At 46.5% G+C, this 21,851-nt stretch overlaps 1 protein-coding gene across 13 annotated transcripts in view; it reads right to left on the bottom strand.

Moving 5' to 3' along the window:
• LOC139242238 (amyloid beta precursor protein binding family B member 2-like) overlaps nt 1–21,851 on the bottom strand; it is a 470,855-nt gene that overhangs the window by 118,137 nt on the left and 330,867 nt on the right. For all 13 annotated transcript variants that reach the window (XM_070870289.1, XM_070870312.1, XM_070870317.1 and 10 more), the window contains 2 exons: nt 12,480–12,626; nt 2,129–2,256 (listed from right to left, as the gene is read on the bottom strand). In XM_070870289.1, coding sequence (XP_070726390.1) covers nt 2,129–2,256; nt 12,480–12,626 — 275 coding nt within the window. The remainder of the gene's footprint in view (nt 1–2,128; nt 2,257–12,479; nt 12,627–21,851) is intronic.

Below are 21,851 nucleotides of genomic sequence, written 5' to 3'. Positions count from 1 at the left end.
TAATGAAGTAGCCCATGTCAGTCTACAACAGCAACTGGATAATATCCAAACTTAGGTTGGCAAATGGCAGATATCATTTGCAATACATATGTGTCAGGCATCTTGAACAAGAGAAAACCCAGCCATCTCCCCTTAACCTTCAGCGACATCACCATTTTCAAGTCCCCCAGCATAAACATACTGGGGGGTCATCATTGACCAGAAGCTGAACTCGACCAGTAATATCAACATCATCACTATAAGAGCAGTTTAGAGGCTGGGTACTTTGCAACAAATGGCTTACCATCTGACCCCTCAAAACCAAGTGAGGAGTATGACTGAATACTCGCCACTTGTCTAGATAGGCGCAGCTGCAAGAACGCTCAAGAAGTTCAACACCATTTAGGACAAAATAGTTTGACTGGTGCTCCTGCCACTGGACTCAATATCCACCACCAGCACACCATGGCTGCAATATGTACAGTCAAAAGAATTCACTGCAGCAACTCACCAAGGCTATTTTTGCAGCACCCACCTCCCCTGTGACCTCTACCACGAAGAAGAACATCAGCAATGTTATGGAAAACCATCACACACCAACCTGTCTTTGACGTATATTCCATCATCGTCATTGGATCAGAATCCTGGAATTCCCTACCTAATGATATTGTGGAGAACCATCCCTACAAGGACTGTAGTATTTCAAGGAGAAGGCCCACCGCCACCTTCTCAGGGCAACTAGGGATGACAATAAATGTGCCTTACCTGCACCTCAGTTATTATTTAAATGGAGAAAGATTGCAAAGTGCTGCAGTACAGCGGGACCTGGGGGTACTTGTGCATGAAACACAAAAGCATGGTATGCAGGTACAGCAAGTGATCAGAAAGGCCAATGGTATCTTGGCCTTTATTGCAAAGGGGATGGAGTACAAAAGCAGGGAAGTCTTGCTACAGCTATACAAGGTATTGGTGAGGCCACACCTGGAATACTGCATGCAGTTTTGGTTTCCATATTTACGAAAGGGTATACTTGCTTTGGAGGCAGTTCAGAGAAGGTTCACTAGGTTGATTCCGGGGATGAGGGGGTTGACTTATGAGGAAAGGTTGAGTAGGTTGGGCCTCTACTCATTGGAATTCAGAAAAATGAGAGGTGATCTTATCGAAACGTATAAAATGATGAGAGGGCTTGACAAGGTGGATGCAGAGAGGATGTTTCCACTGATGGGGGAGACTAGAACTAGGGGCCGCCCATTTAAAACAGAGATGAGGAGGAATTTCTTCTCTCAGAGGGTTGTAAATCTCTGGAATTCGCTGGATCAGAGAGCTGTGGACGCTTGGACATTGAATATATTTGAGAGAGAAATAGACAATTTCTTAAAAGATAGGGGGATAAAGGGTTATGGGGAGCGGGCAGGGAAGTGGAGCTGAGTCCATGATCAGATCAGCCACGATCTTATTGAATGGTGGAGCAGACTCGAGGGGCTATATGGCCTACTCCTGTTCCTATTTCTTATGTTCTTATGTTCAAGAACACGGTAAAATCAAAAATAAATAGTCCAAAGTAATGCATGTACTCAGTCTGATCATAAATAGAACTGATAGTTTTATTTTTATTCTATTAAGAAATGTACACCACTGAGCATCAAAATGATTCTGCAAACAGGAAAACAAGATAATTTCTGCAAGTGGATAAATCTTACAGTTTCACTTTTGTAAACTAAGATTAGTTTATAAGCATGGAGCAGCAACATTGTACAAAATTAAAAATATGTATATTTTTCAGCTTCAAGTGCTAAATAATATGAACCTACAGAGCATCATAGAAAGGTATGAAGCCTGGCAACCAAGAGACACCGTAGTAAAATATCATCCTCACAACATTAAAATACGCCCAACCACATATCTTGGCGGTGCAGCATTCTGAACAAAACCAACCAGCCATCCATTTACAGGTCGGTTAAAACAGTTTGGCATTGGAAATACATAAAATCTTTATAAACTAGCTTTCTAAGCCAGAATTCAACATCGGTACTATGACTTAAGTTTAAAACCTTTTTGCACTAATACTTAGTCCAACAGTTGCAGCCAAAAACTGAGAAGACATAATCTAATCCAGCGATTTGTTAAATCTCTAAAATTGAGCACTTACCGTCCATTGTCACGGCCGACACCCCACACTCGAATGCTCACAATTGGTTGAGAATGAAGAACAGTACGATCCATGGGGTCGATTAGGTTCAGCATGTTATTTTCCAGGATGAGGTACATGTCCTTACCCTAAGATTCAATAATAAGATGAATCATTTATGTCCACTTGGCATTTCTCAGGTTGTTTATCTTCATCGCGTCCCGAATGAAGCTCAAATAACATTGCATCTGTTTCGTTATCAATTTGAAATTAGAATTGAACAGTTATAGGAAACCAGTCTGCCAACTCTCCCACACGTGTCCATTCTTGTGATTGTGATCTAGTATTGTAGTGTGCTGATAAATCCTGACATTTCTCTTGTTTTCTCTCACTCACAAAGAGAAAACAAGAGAATGCTACGGAAGCGCAACTATCCAGTTCTCAGCAAAATAAAAGAGCTCTATTAAAACTATAGGGCCTATCATTTTGAGTGTACACTTCTGCTACGGATAGTGCATTAGAGCTACAAGACAAACACTTGCAAATTTCACAGGTGAAGGAAATAAGGTGAGATGCAGAAATACAAGAATATGAAAAGGGATAAATAAAGAAAAGTAAAAAAAAAAGAGAAAAAGAAATTATAAGGCGAAGAGGATAAAAAAGGAGAAATAAATATATGAACACCATAACCATTCCCTGTGGCTGCATGACAGGCACACCTCGTGGCTTTTAACCATATTTAAGCTGTTATCTTGAGGTGACAACCAAGATATATGGCTTGGGGCTGAAAATCTCACACCTTCAATATTGATACAGCTCTGGTAAAACAGATTTTCCCCAAACAAAGCAGCTCCCTATCTCTGTAGCATCCACCAGTACTACACCTCTTCCCCCGAACACTCTATTTCTCTGACTCCAGCCTCTTGTGCATCCACCCCATTCTCTGACCCACCATTGGCAGTCACATAGGCCCCATGCTCACAAATTTCCTCCATAAATCATTCTGCTTCTCCAACATCCTCTTCTCTTTTTAGACATTCCTTAAAACCCAGCTCTATGGCTATGCTTTTGCTCACCTCTCCTAGTATCTCCTTCTTCGGCTCAGCATCCATTTGTTTCCTCTTACAGCTCAATCAAGCTCCTGGATGTTTTTCTCAACGTTATAGGTGTTCTACAATTGTAAGTTGTTGGGCCTTAATTTGCGGCCCCTACGCGTGCGTACGTGCCCACAGGGTCCGCGCAAGTATCGCGCAAAAACCCGGAACTTGCGACCTGTCAAGATTTCTCTTCACAGATCGTCCACATCCCTGAGAAAAGGGCCTCTGAGGGCAGAAAGTTGGGCTAACTTCTGCCTAGCGAATGCCCATGAAATTCTTATGCCTGGTAAAAACAAGCGTAAGGCCTGCTTTTAACAGCGTAAGCGTTTTAAAAAACATAAACATAATTTTTTCCATCTATTTAAACATTAAAATATATGTACAATAAAGTAAGGTTTCTTTTAGCCCCTTTAAAAGATTTAAATTTATTTTTCAACAAATTAAATTTTTGTTTTGAATGTTTAATTATATTGTATTTTAATTCATTTTAATTATGTATACGGGCTGGATTTTCGGCTTTTCTGATTTCGGGGCGGGAATCGTGGTGGGTCGGTAAAGATATCTGCTGAAAAAAGTTTGCGCCTTTGACTAGAAGATTCAGCAAAAAATTAAGATGTATGAGCGTTGGTGTTAAATCAGCTGTGCACCCCAGCTGAAACTCATGGCAGTAAAATAGGCGGCCATTTTGTGCATGCGCAGTTGTTTTGTTTTCCCGGTCGCAAACGTTAATTCAGGGCGCGACCGCATGACCCGCCTCACTTATGCCACTTTTGCAGAGATGGTGCAGCAGGAGGGAAGACAGCGTGCCAGGCGCTTTTCAAATGAGGCTTCTGGGGCCCTAATGCATGCTGTGGAGAGGAGGTGGTCCTCACTCCATCTGGCAGGGCGAGCCAGACCGCTGCCACCAATCTTCAAGCGATTATGGAAAGAAATACCCCAGGAGATCTCTGCAACAGACACAGCTCCCAGAACTGGGACACAGTGCAGAAAAAAGTTCAACGACCTTACCAGTATCATCAGGGTGAGTACCATTCACACTTATGTATGCCTCCATCCTTCCAACATGAATCTCAGAGACTATGTGAAGTCTTTCATGCATATGACCAGTCTCAAAGTCTTGCAGTCTGTGGGGTGGGTTCCACAAACCATAAGAAAGATGAAGGATGACTTCTCTACCCATTGCCTCTTAATGAACGATGCACATACACTTCTGGTCCCTAATCATTGAGTACCTTCCTCACATTACACTCCCACTGCTGTTAAAATTTTCATAAAGATCACCTGGAGCCCCTTGGTTACATCCCCCTCACCTCCTAACAATCACTCACAAAGCTCATGAAAAATCCACACAGATTGAAGTGAAACCATGAGAATATCCACACGGTCTCAACTATTGAAGTATGAAAGGCATATGTGACATAACAGATGAACCTTTTCGGAAACCTCCCTATTTTTCTCTCTGCGTCAACGCACTCTCACAACAGGAGGGAGCAGCTGCGCACAGGTGGGGTTCCGCCTCAAATTCTTCGATTGACTGATGTCGAGGAACGGGTGTCGGCCCTCATGGTGCAAGGGTCAAGGATGTCTCAAAGTGGCTACAGAACATTTCGGAGGGGGAGGGTGAACAGCCAGTTGTCATGGTGCACCAACGATATAGGTAATAAACTGAATGAGGTCCTACAAGCTGAATTTAGGGAGCTGGGAGTTCAATTAAAAAAAATAGGACCTCAAAGGTAGTAATCATCGGATTGCTACCAGTGCCACGTGCTAGTCAGAGTAGGAATTGCAGGATAGCTAAGATGAATATGTGGCTTGAGGAGTGGTGCAAAAGGGAGGGATTCAAATTCCTGGGATATTGGAACCAGTTCTGGGGGAGGTGGGACTAGTACAAATGGACGGTCTGCACCTGGGCAGGACCGGAACCAATGTCCTGGGGGAGTGTTTGCTAGTGCTGTTGGGGAGGGGTCAAACTAATATGGCAGGGGGATGGGAACTTATGCAGGGAGACAGAGGGAAGTAGAGTGGGGGCAGAAGCAAAAGGTAGAAAGAAAAGTAAAAGTGGAGGGCAGAGAAACCCAAAGCAAAAATCAAAAAGGGCCACATTACAGCAAAATTCTAAAGGGGCAAAGTGTGTTGAAAAGACAAGCCTGAGGGCTCTGTGCCTCAATGCGAGGAGTATTCGGATTAAGGTGGACGAATTAACTGCGCAGGCAGCAATTAACGAATATGATATAATTGGCATCACGGAGACATGGCTCCAGGGTGACCAAGGCTGGGAACTCAACATCCAGGGCTATTCAACATTCAGGAAGGATAGACAGAAAGGAAAAGGAGGTGGGGAAGCGTTGCTGGTTAAAGAGGAAATTAACACAATAGCTTGGATGATGTGGAATCGGTATGGGTGGAGCTGCGAAATACCAAAGGGCAGAAAACGCTAGTGGGAGTTCTGTACAGATCACCAAACAGTAGTAGTGAGGTTGGGAAGAGCAACAAACAAGAAATTAGGGATGCGTGCAATAAAGGTACAGCAGTTATCATGGGCGACTTTAATCTACATATAGATTGGGCTAACCAAACTGGTAGCAATACGGTGGAGGAAGATTTCCTGGAGTGTATTAGGGATGGTTTTCTAGACCAATATGTCGAGCAACCAACTAGGGAGCTGGCCATCCTAGACTGGGTGATGTGTAATGAGAAAGGACTAATTAACAATCTTGTTGTGCGAGGCCCCTTGGGGAAGAGTGACCATAATATGGTAGAATTCTTTATTAAGATGGAGAGTGACACAGTTAATTCAGAGACTAGGGTCCTGAACTTAAGGAAAGGTAACTTCGATGGTATGATACATGAATTGGCTAGAATAGACTGGCAAATGATACTTAAAAGGTTGATTATAGCAAGGCAATGGCAAACATTTAAAGATCACATGGATGAACTTCAACAATTGTACATCCCTGTCTGGAGTAAAAATCAAACAGGGAAGATGGCTCAACCATGGCTAACAAGGGAAATTAAGGATAGTGTTAAATCCAAGGAAGAGGCATTATAAATTGGCCAGAAAAAGCAGCAAACTTGAGGACTGGGAGAAATTTAGAATTCAGCAAAGGGTTTAATTAGGAGGGGGAAAATAGAGTATGAGAGGAAGCTTGCTGGGAACATAAAAACTGATTGCAAAAGCTTCTATAGATATGTGAAGAGAAAAAGATTAGTGAAGACAAATGTAGGTCCCTTGCAGTCAGATTCAGGTGAATTTATAATGGGGAACAAAGAAATGGCAGACCAGTTGAACAAATACTTTGGTTCTGTCTTCACGAAGGAAGACACAAATAACCTTCCGGAAATACTAGGGGACCGAGGGTCTAGTGAGAAGGAGGAACTGAAGGAAATCCTTATTCGGCAGGAAATTGTGTTAGGGAAATTGCTGGGATTGAAAGCCGATAAATCCCCAGGGCCTGATCGTCTGCATCCCAGAGTAATTAAGGAAGTGGCCCTAGAAATAGTGGATGCATTGGTGATCATTTCCCAACAGTCTATCGACTCTGGATCAGTTCCTATGGACTGGAGGGTAGCTACTGTAACTCCACTTTTTAAAAAAGGAGGGAGAGAGAAAACAAGTAATTATAGACCAGTTAGCCTGACATCAGTAGTGGGGAAAATGTTGGAATCAATTATTAAAGATGAAACAGCAGCGCATTTGGAAAGCAGTGACAGGATCGGTCCAAGTCAGCATGGATTTATGAAAGGGAAATCATGCTTGACAAATCTTCTGGAATTTTCTGAGGATATAACTGGTAGATTGGACAAGGGAGAACTAGTGGACGTGGTGTATTTGGACTTTCAAAAGGCTTCTGACAAGATCCCACACAAGAGATTGATGTGCAAAATTAAAGCACATGGTATTGGGGGTAATGTACTGACGTGGATAGAGAACTGGTTGGCAGACAGGAAGCAGAGAATCGGGATAAACAGGTCCTTTTCAGAATGGCAGGCAGTGACTAGTGGAGTGCCGCAGGGCTCAGTGCTGGGACCCCAGCTATTTACAATATAAATTAATGATTTAGATGAAGGAATTGAGTGTAATATCTCCACGTTTACAGATGACACTAAGCTGGGTGGCGGTGTGAGCTGTGAGGAGGACATTAAGAGGCTGCAGGGTGACTTGGACAGGTTAGGTGAGTGGGCAAATGCATGACTGATGCAGTATAATGTAGATAAATGTGAGGTTATCCACTGTGGTTGCAAAAACATGAAGGCAGAATATCATCTGAATGGCAACAGATTAGGAAAAGGGGAGGTGCAACGAGACCTGGGTGTCATAGTACATCAGTCATTGAAAGTTGGCATGCAGGTACAGCAGGCAGTGAAGGCTTTAAATGGTATGTTGGCTTTCATAGCTAGGGGATTTGAGTATAGGAGCAGAGAGGTCTTACTGCAGTTGTACAGGGCCTTGGTGAGGCCTCACCTGGAATATTGTGTTCAGTTTTGGTCTCCTAATCTGAGGAAGGATGTTTTTGCTATTGAGGAAGTGCAGCGAAGGTTCATCAGACTGATTCCCAGGATGGCAGGACTGACATATGAGGAGAGACTGGATCAACTAGGCCTGTATTCACTGGAGTTTAGCAGGATGAGAGGGGATCTCATAGAAACATATAAAATTCTGACGGGACTGGACAGGTTAGATGCAGGAAGAATGTTCCCGATGTTGGGGAAGTCCAGAACCAGAGGACACAGTCTAAGGATAAATGGTAAGCCATTTAGGACTGAGATGAGGAGAAACGTCTTCACTCAGAGAGTTGTTAACCTGTGGAATTCCCTACCGCAGAGAGTTGTTGATGCCAGTTCATTGGATATATTCAAGAGGGAGTTAGATATGGCCCTTATGGCTAAAGGGATCAAGGGGTATGGAGAGAAAGCAGGAAAGGGGTACTGAAGGAATGATCAGCCATGATCTTATTGAATGGTGGTGCAGGCTCGAAGGGCCGAATAGCCTACTCCTGCACCTATTTTCTGTGTTTCGATGTTTCTCATTGGAGCACCCGGTCGGCAGTTACCGGGGGCGATGCTGAGCCCCCTTCAGGTAGTGAGAATATGTAAATGGATCGCATGACTGATGTGACTGCATTGAGATGGATAATGAAGTATCAGCGGGCCTTCAAATGTACATGTGCAATGCCACCTTCCTCCTGTCACCCTGTCCCCTCTCCTGCTGCTAACCACACAAATGTTTTTTTGTGCTTGCAGAAGAACATCCACAATTGCGACAGCCTTCCCATGAGGTATCGACATCTGGCCATGGCGGAGATGACAAGGCTGGTGAGGACTCTCAGATGGCTGAGCTGCCAAGCCCACTAGTTGTCCTGATGCAAACACCACATCTGGGGACGAGGACAATTTTGCGAGGCCTGACCCAAGTCACTTACAGCAACGCAGTGTGAGAGTTGAATTCGCAGGTCAGCTCTCCGGAGTGTGAGTTGGCAAAGTAGGTCTGCTCAAGAACAGGCAGACATGGAACTGGAGTTGGTGGAAATGTCCAGCAAGAACACAGGCATGCACTGTGAGCTCATGGCTGCATTGGATCAGATCCCAGAGAGCATTGACAAGCTTTCTGTGACTGTTGTGGAGGCAGTGTCACGGATTGTTGTTACAACTCACGACTGCAGCAATGTCATCATTGCCCACACACAGATTCAGGTGGCCTCCAGCAGTGGCAGTGGTGTTCCAGATTGTGTTCCGCGTGCCCTTGATCACATCGCAGAATCGATCACATCGCAGGCACAAACTACGCTGCAGCTTAATGATGTGGTTCAGTCGATGACTGGTGCCACCCTCTCTGCGTTCCCAATGTGCAACGGAAAAGGAACAGTGCCGAAGCAAACCAGCAAGTTGTGGAGAAACATCGTGCTCCAGATGTTGAGACCCAGCCCCGTCAGAGTGTCAGTAGCTCCCAGGAAATGGAAGGTGCTGTCCTCCCTCAGGATGACAGCATTCCAGCTCCAACCACTGACTCGCCAACCATGCACCATACACAGTACACACCCCAGCCACCAGTGACTACTTCCACCATATCTGGTCCAGGGCATCGTCATACGCTGTCTGCCCCCCTAACACAGCAGCCCTCAAGCAGCCTTGCTTTAGGCACTGAGACCTCATTGAGGAGGAGCAGCAGGCGTGGGAGGGGAATGAGCACAAGGGGGGGGGGGGGGGAGGAATGTCAGGGAAGTCCCAGTAAGAGGTGACACAATCTTGTGCAGATGCAAAGCTCAAGAATGTGGAGACATGGAAATCGTTGTGTTTAAAAAATTATAAACAATACATTATAAACGCACTTTATTGTTTAGTTTGGTTTTGTTTGTTCATTGTATCATTTGGTGTTGTTGGAGGGGGGGTTATTGTTTGCTAGTTTTAATAAAAATGTTACTTTGACCTTTGCCATTGGTGTCGTGTCTCTCATTTCAGAATTCAGTGTAGATGAGCCTTTATGGTGGCACAGAGTCGTGAGTCTTAGCTGCATCCCCACTTTCCCCATTCAAGCAAAGCGGTCCATTATGAGCTGGCGATGTGTGACTCTTGCTGCAGCAGCATCTCCACGCTGCCTCCCCGAGGAGGGGGTGGTTCTGTAATCGATGCCTCGCCAGGCTCCTCTTCATCATCCTCCTCCACCTGAGGTGCATCTGCAATTCCCACTGGCAATGCCTGGCCCCTCTTATGGCTAAGTTATGTAGCATGCAGCACACCACAAAATTCGGAGACCTGTTGAGGAGAGTATTGAAGACTGCCTCCAGAACGGTCCAGGCATCAGAAGCACTGCTTCAGCACGCCAATTGTCTGTTCAATGATGTTGCAGGTAGTTGCATGGCTGTCATTGTAGTGCTGCTTGGCTTCTGTGATGGGGTTGTGGAGGGGTCATGAGCCAGGTGGCTAGGCCAAATCCTTTGTCCCCGATCAGCCAGCCGTGCCCTTGCCTTTGTCGCTGAAACATTTGTGAGTCACTGCTCTCACGCAAGATGAAAGCATCATGTGTGCTCCCAGGATAGCGGGCATTCACTGCCAGAATGCGCTGTGTGTGGTCGATCACCAGCTGCATGTTTAGGAAGTGGTATCCCTTTCCGTTTCTGAATACCTCTGCGTTGTGTATCGTTGCTCGCAAGACGACGTGTGTGCAGTCAATGGCTCCTTGAACCCGCGGGAAGCCTGCAATTCAGCCAAACCCTAAAACACTCTCATTCTGGCTGTCCCTGCTCATAGGGAACTTTATTAAGTCCATTCTGTGTGCGTACAGAGCCCTTGCAACCTGGCGAATGCAGCAATGTGCAATGTGCTGAGAGATGCTACATACATTCCCTGCTGCTGCCTGGAAGAAGCCGGAGGCATAGAAGGCCATCGCCACAGTCACCTTCACTGCGACAGGCAGCACAGTCCTGTTGGCCCTTGTAGGCTGTAGGTCTGCCTGTAGGAGTTGGCATATCTCTGTCATTATTTCCTTTCGGAAGCACAGCCTACTGACGCACTGCGCCTCAGCGAGCTGGAGGTATGAGCGATGGTCCCTGTGAAGCCGTGGTGGGTAAGGTCTCCTCCCCAGATGTCTTCAACCTCTCATCATCCGTGGGCCGACATGACCAAGAGCCATTCTTCTAGCTTGAAGCCGCCTGCCAATAGCAACCAGCATGATACACTGGCGAACTAGTATTGCCCACATTGAAATCTCTCACTGACCTTGTAAGCAAAGTATCATGGCAAATAAAAATGCCGTTTGCAACTCGGAGCCTCATGCAGCATTGTGTGTGCAACTGTAGCACTCAATTACAACTGCAATGTCTGATCCTCTAGCCTCCATTTAAATGTGCCGCCAATACTGCCTACTGCACCCTGGGAACGCCTGTTTTTTCAGACATTTTCTGGGGTGGGCGTTAAATGAGGTGAAAGGGCGCTAGCGTAGTATTGCACAACGACTGATGTCATCATCTCACTAAAAATGGATGACAATGTGGACCGCTTCCCTTATCTCGGGAGCCTCCTATCAACAAAAGCAGGCATTGACGACGAGATCCAACACCGCCTCCAGTGCGTCAGTGCAGCCTTCGGCCGCCTGAGGAAAAGAGTGTTTGAAGACCAGGCCCTCAAAACTGTCACCAAGCTCATGGTCTACAGGGCTGTAGTAATACCCACCCTCCTGTATGACTCAGAGACATGGACCATGTATAGTAGACACCTCAAGTCACTGGAGAAATACTACCAACGATGTCTCCGCAAGATCCTACAAATCCCCTGGGAGGACAGACGCACCAACGTCAGCGTCCCCGACCCGGCCAACATCCCAGCATTGAAGCGCTGACCACACTTGATCAGCTCCGCTGGGCAGGCCACATAGTCTGTATGCTAGACACGAAACGCCCAAAGCAAGCGCTCTACTCGGAACTCCTTCACGGCAAACGAGCCAAAGGTGGGCAGCGGAAATGTTACAAGGACACCCTCAAAGCCTCCCTGATAGAGTGCAACATCCCCACTGACACCTGGGAGTCCCTGGCCAAAGACTGCCCTAAATGGAGGAAGTGCATCCGGGAGAGCGCTGAGCACCTCGAGTCTCGTCGCCGAGAGCATGCAGGAATCAAGCGCAGGCAGCGGAAAGAGCGTGCGGCAAACCAGTCCCACCCACCCCTTCCCTCAACGACTATCTGTCCCACCTGTGACAGAGTCTGTGGTTCTCGTATTGGACTGCAGAGCCACCTAAGAACTCATGTTAAGAGTGGAAGCAAGTCATTCTCGATTCCGAGGGACTGCCTATGATGATGATGATGATGATGAAAAATGGATGGCGGGGCGGTAAGTTTTTGCGCCGCCGTAAATCTACCGGCCAGGCGGTAAATCCTGGGCGCCCGCCCAAAAACAGCATTTACCGCCCCACCGGGGTGCAAACTGTGGCATAAAACAGCCAACGTTTTTTTTTATTTATTTGTTATGTTAAATGTATTTTTTATATGATCCCCATTCATGCTTATGGGGATTCCGTACATATGGAATCCGAGCGGCGCTTGCGTAGACATGTGTAGCGGCCCAGGAATGCAAATCTCCATGGATCGTGAGGCAGAAGATAAGTTCGTAGATTTTTTGTTGGTCTGAGGCATCCGCCTGCGGGAAGCCTCCGATTGCAAATTCAGTCCCTTTGTTTTTTGTGCAATTTAAATGTTTGACCACCAAACTTATACATATGTCTCTTTATTCTTTGAAATGTTTAAATCTACTGTAACCAGCAATTATAACTAGCCACTATCTCTTACCTCTCCCCAAATCCCGACAGTGTCCCTGATGTCGTTCTTACAGTAGGAGAGCTGCCGGATGCAGTTATTCACAGCAACACTGCTCTTGCCAGGAGCCAGGTCTTCCTCTGCCATTTCCACCCAACCCAGGGATCGCACGGCAAAACACTGCAATTTAAATAATTGGGAATTAATGTTCCAAAATACTACATGGTTCTAACATTGAAAATGTTTAGTAACGTGATTAAGATCAAAAAGGCACAGTTCACAGTTCAAAACTTTTTTCATCAACTACAATACATCAAGATTAAAGACTTCCCCATATCAGTCTTGATACCAAGCTGGTTCAGACTTGAACTGTTACTGAAAGACCGATTGTCAATAAAAGCCATCCGAGATCTGTAAATAAATTATCAAATCCCTCAGCTCTCAAAAAAAGAACCAGTCTGTAACAAGGCAAAATCATGAGGGGGTATATTTGCAATTGGTGACTGCTGGAAAGAAACACAACTTCAACATTTTAGAGCTGAGGCAGAAGCATTGTTAATCTGTTTGAGAAAGTACTCCTTAGTACTGTACGCAAAACCTCTTGCTAATGGAATCAGAGTTAACAAACTAATTGTACAGCCGATCAAATACAACAAAAGTCACACAACACAGACTGAAACGTAATGTATGGCTACAAGGACACCCTCAAAGCCTCCCTGATAAAATGCGACATCTCCACTAACACCTGGGAGTTCCTGGCCCAAGACTGGCCTAAGTGGAGGAAGTGCATTCGGGAGGGCGCTGAGCACCTCGAGGCTCAACGCCGAGAGCAAGCAGAAATCAAGCGCAGGCAGCGGAAAGAGCATGCGGCAAACCAGTCCCACCCACCCCTTCCCTCAACGACTATCTGTCCCACCTGTAACAGAGTCTGTGGTTCTCGTATTGGACTGTTCAGCCACCAAAGAACTCACTTTAGGAGTGGAAGCAAGTCTTCCTCGATTCTGAGGGACTGCCTATGATGATGAGGGTTCCCCATTTAAAAATAAACTGTTAGGGCAGTACATGCTTAAGCTTTTAAAAAAAAAATATTTCTTGGGGATGTGGGTGACGCTGACTAGGCTAGCATATATTGCCCATCCCTAATTACCTGAGAAGGTGAGCCACCTTCTTGAGCCGCTGCAATCCGTGTGGTGAAGGTACTCCCATAGTGCTGTTATGGAGGCAGCTGCAGGATTTTGACCCAGCGATAAAGAAACGGCGATATATTTCCAAGTCAGGATGGTGTGTGACTTGGAGGGGAACTTGCAGGTGATGGTGCTGCCATGTACCTGCTGCCCTTGTCCTTCTAGCTGGTACAGGTCGCGGGTTTGGGAGGTGCTGCCGAAGAAGCCTTGGTGAGTTGCTGCAGTGCATCTTGTAGATGGTGCATTCTGCAGCCACGGTGCGCGGTGGCGAAGGGAGTGAATGTTTAAGGTGGTGGATGGGGTGCCAATCAAGTGGGCTGCTTTGTCCTGGATGGTGTCGAGCTTCTTGAGTGCTGTAGGAGCTGCACTTATCCAGGCAAGTGGAGAATATTCCATCACAATCCTGACTGTGTTTTGTAGATGGTGGAAACATAGAAAATAGGTGCAGGAGTAGGCCATTCGGCCCTTTGAGCCTGCACCACCATTCAATAAGATCATGGCTGATCATTCACCTCAGAACTCCTTTCCTGCTTTCTCTCCATACCCCTTGATCCCTTTAGCCGTAAGGGCCATATCTAACTCCCTCTTGAATATATCCAATGAACTGGCATCAATAACTCTCTGCGGTAGGGAATTCCACAGGTTAACAACTCTCTGAGTGAAGAAATTTCTCCTCATCTCAGTCCTAAATGGCTTACGCCTTATCCTTAGACTGTGACCCCTGGTTCTGGATTTCCCCAACATCGGGAACATTCTTCCTGCATCTAACCTGTCCAGTCCCGTCAGAATTTTATATGCTTCTGTGAGATCCCCTCTCATCCTTCTAAACTCCAGTGAATACAGGCCCAGTCAATCCAGGCTCTCCTCATATGTCAGTCCTGCCATCCTGGGCTTTGGGGAGTCAGGAGGTGAGACACTCGCCGCAGAATACCCAGCATCTGACCTGCTCTTGTTGCCATGTTATTTCTGCGGCTGGTCCAGTTAAGTTTCTGGTCAATGGTGCCCCCCCAGGATGTTCATGGTGGGGAATTCGGCGATGGTAATGCCATTGAATGTCATGGGGAGGTGGTTAGACTCTCGCTTGTTGGAGATAGTCATTCCTGGCACTTGTGTGGCGTGAATGTTACTTGCCACTTATCAGCCCAAGCCTGAATCTTGTCCAGGTCTTGCTGCACATGGGCATGTGCTGCTTCATTATCTGAGGAGTTGTGAATGGCATTGGACACTGTGCAGTCATCAACGAACATCCCTACTTCTGACCTTATGATAGAGGAAAGGTCATCGATGAAGCAGCTGAAGATGATTGAGCTTAGGACACTGCCCTAAGGAACTCTTGCAGCAGTGTCCTGGGGCTGTGATGATTGACCTCCAACAACCACAACCATCTTCCTTTGTGTTGGTTATTACTCCAGACAGTGGAACGTTTTCCCCTGATTCCCGCTGACTTCAGTTTAACTAGGGCTCCTTGATGTCACACTCGGTCAAATGTTGCCTTGATGACACTCTCACCTAACTTCTGGAATTCAGCTCTTTTGTCCATGTTTGGACCAAGGCTATAATAAGTTCTGGAGCCAAGTGTTCGGTGAGTAGGTTTTTGTTCTGCTGTTTGTGGACAGGACATACCTGGGCAGTTTTACACAGTGTTGGGTAGATGCCAGTGTTGTAGCTGTATTTTAACAACTTGGCTAGAAGTCTTCAGCACGACTGCCGGGATGTTGTTGGGCCCATAGCCTTTGCTGTATCCAGTGCGCTCAACCATTTCTTGATATCACGTGGAGTGAATCGAATTGACTGAACACTGGCTTTTGTGATGGTTGGTACCACAGGAGGAGGCCGATATGGATCATCCACTTGGCACTTCTGGCTGCGCCATCACTGAGGAAGGATGGGGATATTCTTCATAACCCAAGGTTAAAAAAAATTGTACTTTGATAGATTATTAATAGTAGAATCACATTAACAATTCTACTGTGAACAAATTCTAACCAAGGCAAATTGCTCTATTAAAGTATGGTTTTACAGTTAACCCTCGATGGAGACAAATTCCATTCTATTTGTTAAATATCATCAGCATAGGCAGTCCCTCGGAATCGAGAAGAACTTGCTTCCACTCCCAAAGTGAGTTCTTTGATGGCTGAACAGTCCGATACGAGAGCCACAGACCCTGTTACAGGTGGGACAGACCTTCGTCGAGGGAAGGAGTCGGTGGGGCTGGTTTGCCGCACGCTCCTTCGGCTGCCTGCGCTTGGCCTCTTCATGATCTTTGCGTTGAGACTCGAAGAGCTCAACGCCCTCCCGGATGCACTTTCTCCACCTCGGGCAGTCTTCGCCCAGGGTCTCCCAGGTGTCAATGGTGATGTCGCACTTTACCAGGGAGGCTTTGAGGGTGTCCTTATAATGTTTCCACTGTCCTCCTTTGGCTCGTTTATCATGAAGGAGCTCCGCATAAAGAATTTTCTTAGGGAGTCTCGTATCTGGCATCCGAACTATGTGGCCTGCCCAACGAAGCTGATCGAGTGTGGTCAGTGCTTCAATACTGGGGATGTTAGCTTGGTCGAGGAGACTGATGTTGGTGCGCCTGTCCTCCCAGGGGATTTGCAGGATTTTGCGGAGACATTGTTGGTGATATATCTCCAGTGACTTGAGGTGCCTTCAGATCCATACAGGAGGGCGGGTATTACTACAGCCGTGCAGATCATGAGCTTGGTGGTAGATTTGAGGGCCTGGTCATCAAATACTCTTTTCCTCAGATGGCCGAAGGCTGCACTAGTGCACTGGAGGCGATGTTGAATCTCCGCATCAATGTCTGCCTTTGTTGACAAGAGACTCCCGAGATATGGAAAATGGTCCACGTTGTCCAGGGCTGCGCCGTAGATCTTGACGATTGGAGGGCAGTACTGTGTGGCTGGGACAGGCTGGTGGAGAATCTTTGTCTTACGGATGTTTAGCGTAAGGCCATGCTTTCATATGCCTCGGTGAATGCATTGACTATATCCTGGAGTTCAGTCTCTGAATGTGCACAGATGCAGGCGTCGTCCGCATACTGCAGCTCAACGACAGAGGTTGGGGTGATCTTGGACCTGGCCTGGAGGCGGTGTAGGTTAAACAGCTTCCCACCTGTTCTGTAGTTTAGTTCCACTCCAGCGAGGAGCTTGTTGATTGTGAGATGGAGCATGGCGGCGAGGAAGATTGAGACGAGGGTTGGAGCGATGACGCAGCCCTGTTTGACCCCAGTCCGGACGTGGATTGGGTCTGTAATGGATCCGTTGGTAAGGATCACGGCCTGCAAGTCATCGTGAAGCAGGCGAAGGATGTTCACAAACTTTTGGGGGCATCCAAAACGGAGGAGGACGCTCCATAGACACTCACGGTTGACAGTGTCAAAGGCCTTTGTAAGGTCGAAAAAGGCTATGTATAAGGGCTGGCGCTGCTCCCTGCATTTTTCCTGCAACTGTCGCGCTGCAAAGATCATGTCTGTTGTGCCCCGTAGGGGACGAAATCCGTATTGTGATTCCAGGAGGAGCTCCTCGGCCACAAGGAGAAGACGATTGAGGAGAACTCTAGCGACAACTTTCCCAGTGGCTGATAGCAGGGAGATTCCTCTGTAGTTACCGCAGTCGGACTTGTCCCCTTTTTAAAAAATGGTCACAATCACTGCATCACAAACCCGGCATGCTCTCCTCCCTCCAGATGAGAGAGATGAGGTCATGTATCCACGCCAACAGCAGCTCTCCGCCATACTTTAGCGCCTCAGCAGGGATTCCATCCGCACCCGCAGCCTTGTTATTCTTCAGCTGTTTATGGCTTTGCCTACCTCGTGCAACGTTGGAATTTCACTGAGTTGGTGGCGGGTCGCATGTGCAGGATGGAGTCGAGAACACTCGAGTCAAAGGCAGAGTCTAGATTGAGGAAATCTTCAAAGTGCTCCTTCCATCGGGTCCTGACAGCCTCGGTGTCCTTGATGAGTGTTTCCCTGTTCTTGGCCAGGAGTGGGGTAGGGCCTTGGGAGTTTGGACTGTAGGTGGCCTTGACTGCAGCGAAGAATCCTCGCATATCGTGGCTGTTGGCCAGTTATTGTATCTCCTGTGCTTTCTCCATCCACCACCTGTTCTTTAGGTCCCGGGTTTTTTGTTGGACCAGAGCCTTGAGCCATCTGTAATGTTGTTTTGCAGCTCCCGAGTTGGGTTGTTGCTTAAGGCTCAGAAATGCTTTGGGCTTGTGATTTATTAGTTCTTCGATCTCCTGATCATTTTCATCAAACCAGTCCTGATGTTTTCTGGTTGAGTGGCCAAGTGTCTCTTCACAGGTACTAGTTATAGAGGCCTGGAGGGCAGACCAAGCGCTGTGGGCATTCAGCATCTCAGGGTCATCAAGGCATGCCACATTGGCTGTGAGGCGCTGGCTGTATAGGGCTCTCTTAGCTTGGTCTCTAAGTGCCCCGGCATTAACTTTTTTGCGGAACTGCTTCTGCTGCCCAATCTGTTTTGGGGCAATGTTAATGTTGATGATGGATCGAATTAGGCAGTGGTCCGTCCAGCAGTCGTCAGCTCCTGTCATGGCACGGGTGATGCGCACATCCTTGCGATCCCTGGCTCGGACGGTGACATAGTCAAGCAGGTGCCAGTGTTTGGAGGAAGGGTGTTGCCACGATGCCTTATATTTTTCCCTCTGGCGGAACAGGGTGTTGGTGATGAGGAGTTCATGTGTTAGACATTTTGTCAGGAGTAGGGTACCGCTGGAGTTGGTTTTCCCTACCCCGTCTCTGCCAATCACACCTCCCCAGAGGGCTGTGTCTTTGTCGACCCTGGCATTAAAATCACCCAGGAGGATCAATTTATCGCCCGTGGGGACGCGGGACAAGGATGTCTCGAGGTTGGAATAAAAACTTTCTTTAGTCTCATCCGTTGCATCGAGTGTAGGGGCGTACGCACTGATGACTGTGGTGCATTGGTTCCGGGATAGGGTAATACGAAGAGTCATGAGGCATTCGTTAACCCCACAGGGGGAGTCTTTGAGGCGGTCGACCAGCTCATTCTTGACGGCAAAGCCGACTCCATGAAGGCAGCGTTCTGCCTCTGGTTTCCTTTTCCAGAAGAAGGTATAACCTCCACCATGTTCCTTCAACTGGTCTTCCCCTGCCCGCCGGGTCTCGCTTAGGGCGGAGATGTCAATGTCAAAACGTCCGAGTTCCTGGGCAACTATGGCGATGCGGTTCCGGCCTGTTGCTGTTGGGATTGTCCATGACGGTCCTGACGTTCCAGGTCCCGAACTTCATACTGACGAAGTGGAAGATGCCTGTGCGTGAGTTTTTTAACGTGGGGTGGCCGCTGCACACTGGCAACCACACGGGCTTAGCTGAACAAGGTCTTGGTCCAGTGGCAAGGGACAGCTCTATAAACCTAATTGCCTACGGTGAAGTGTTGACCGCAAGCTCGGTGCCAAGTAGCGCCATTGATGGGAGATGGCCCGAGGCTTGGTTGGGGGGCAGGCATTAGGAAGGTGACTTCCAAAGTTATTTTAAAAGTTAAAAGTTGATAAAGATTCCCAATTTATTTAAAAAGTTTCTAAGAGTTGTTAAAAAGTCAAGGATGTAGAGCAGCCCCAGCAGGATAATAAATAAACGTTACCTTGCAGTTGCTGAAGGGACCCCACGCCGGCTGAAAGGACTGCACACCTGCCCACACCTGTCCCTGTGGTCGCACACCAGGTATTCATTGTGCTGACAGATTTGGAGGGACATGGAACCGGCCGAAGTGACTCTACGCCGGCGCTGAACCGGCCGAAGGGACCACGACGGTGGCGTTCAACCCAATGTTTTAAACTTCTAACCAACTTTTAATTAATTTTTAAACTTTTAATCAACTTTTAAACTTTTTAAACAATTTGGGAGAACTTTTAAAACTTACATTTTATTTATTAAATATAGCTAAATGTTGACCTGTCATTGTTTCCAACTTCTTTTTTGATAGCTATTGAGTATGATATAATTAAAAGGAAAAAATTCTGGAAATACACATCTGGTTCATCTGTATTGGCAAAAAGAGGCACGTTGACAGGTAGACCCTTCGTCATAACTGTTCCAACTAATTTCTCATCTACAGTACTATAGTTACAGCATAAAGACAAAACCATTTTGTTTTCAGAATGAAGGATTAGTGTCCAAACCAGAGTTTGGCTTGTGGCACAGAGACAATGGCATTGTTCCAAGATCCCAAAATGCTCATCGTTATATGTAGTTCATGGGGAAGCAGCAGTGTCATCAGTGCTTTTTTATTTTCTATTTCAACAAAAGTAGTAACTTGTTAACTAGCAGCTTCAATAATTTAACAGCATAAATATATCCACAGATGCTGTCAATCAGTACAGCACTGGTGAAATGTGACCATCACCAAGGAGAAAGTCTGCTAATGTTAACTGCTAGATGTTGAACCTGCTACTGGAAAACAAACACTTCAGTGAGATGAAAACCCATTTATAGCAGGATGAACGAGACATTTATAGAATTCTGCAGCATTAGGCCAGCCTTTACCCCCTCCCTCATGAAAAAATACACTGTATGCTAGTCTTTTAACACATTTAAGTACAACAGTATATCTATGTATCTAAATACCATTTATTTTCATGATTTCAACTGCAGTTAGAAAGGAACTCCGTCAAAATGGTACCATTCACAAAAAGATCTTTGGTAACTTAAGGTGTCATTAAATTACATTAAACAGACCAAGAACAAATCACTCAAGTTCACAGTGGTTCTGCAGAACTAATCTACAGCGTCTCAGAGAGCTCAACACAACTCCCAGTTGGAGTACCAATGAACTAAAATGTGTGGGAAATGCTAAATGAATATCCTGCACATTGAGCAGTAGTGAGAGAAACTGCAGCAATTGGCTGGAGGAGTTTAATCACAAATATGCATCTATTATTACATTTGTTCTTGAATTGTGGGTGACACTGACAAAGCTACAATTATTGCCCATCTGTAGTTGCCCAGAGGTGGTGGTGGGCCTTTTCCTGGTGCTCCCATGACAATGTTAAGTACAGGATATTGACCCAGTGATGAAGGAATGGCTACATATATCCAAGTCAGGATGGTGTGTGACTTGGAAGGGAACTTGGAGATGGTGTTCCTATGTCATTGCTGCTCTTGTCCTTCTTGGTGGTAGGGATCACAGAAAAGGGAGGTGATGTTGAAGTAAGCTTGGTGAGTTGCTGCAGAGCATCCTGTAGATCATACTGCAGCCAGAATCTGCTTATGATGGAGGAATTGGAAACTGATTTCAATGGCAGGAGCACCAATCAAGAAAACTGCTCTGTTCGAGACTGCATCAAGTTTCTGGGATGATGTTGTAGCCTCGCCCATCTAGAGGAGTTGATGGGTATTCCATTACACTCCTGACTGGAGCTTTGGAGATTGTGGAGAGGCTTTAAGGCGTCAGGTGAGCCCTCTTCCCAAAGCACCCTACTCTTGTAGCCACTGTATTTATATGGCTGATCTAATTAAGCTTCTGGCTAATGGGGACCCCTCCAAGAGATGCTGATGGTGGGGGCTCAACAATGACATTGCTGTTGAAGGTCGGGGAAGATGGCTCAGCTGTCTTGTATTCAAGATAGGCATTACTTGGACTTGCATGGCCTGAATATTACCCAAGTGTCAAATAATGACCGCGGCTGTGAAGATTGGCATCTAACAACCTGTTTGTTTTGGATTTTGGCAATCTTCGACATTAATTGGGTAGTCAATGTCATGGCTGTACTGGAATGTATTGGCTAGGGGAAATGCACTGGTCATCAGCACTACAGCCAGGATGCAGTCAGGTCCAATAAGCTTAGATGTGTCCATTGCACACAATTTGGAAAAAAATTGGAGCTGGGAAACGTGGACTGCCCATATTCTCAGTTACACTGAAGGAATGGCTGTGTGGTTTGGACATAAAACTCCCAACTGCTCAGGGTTCCAGCTTTGGGTTCTAAGTGTCCCAAAAAGTGTTCCACGTTTGCATTCCAACTTTAGTATCACAAAAAAGCAGAAACCACTTTGTTGCAATACTAAAGTTGCTACTAAAGGCCTCAATTTTGGCCCAGCCCATTTTCAGGCGCACTTACCGGAGTTGCGCCGCTTTTCTCCGTTCCTAAGTGCGCCGAAAAATTTCCTTCCCACTTTGGTCACTGTCCGGCCTCTTCCCTGGAGTCACACAGCGTGGCCAGTCGAGTTGGGGGTGGA

Source organism: Pristiophorus japonicus, chromosome 2, assembly GCF_044704955.1.
Source record: "Pristiophorus japonicus isolate sPriJap1 chromosome 2, sPriJap1.hap1, whole genome shotgun sequence".
In the NCBI taxonomy this organism is placed as follows: Eukaryota; Metazoa; Chordata; class Chondrichthyes; family Pristiophoridae; genus Pristiophorus; species Pristiophorus japonicus.
This window is presented reverse-complemented; position numbering and strand designations above follow the sequence as displayed.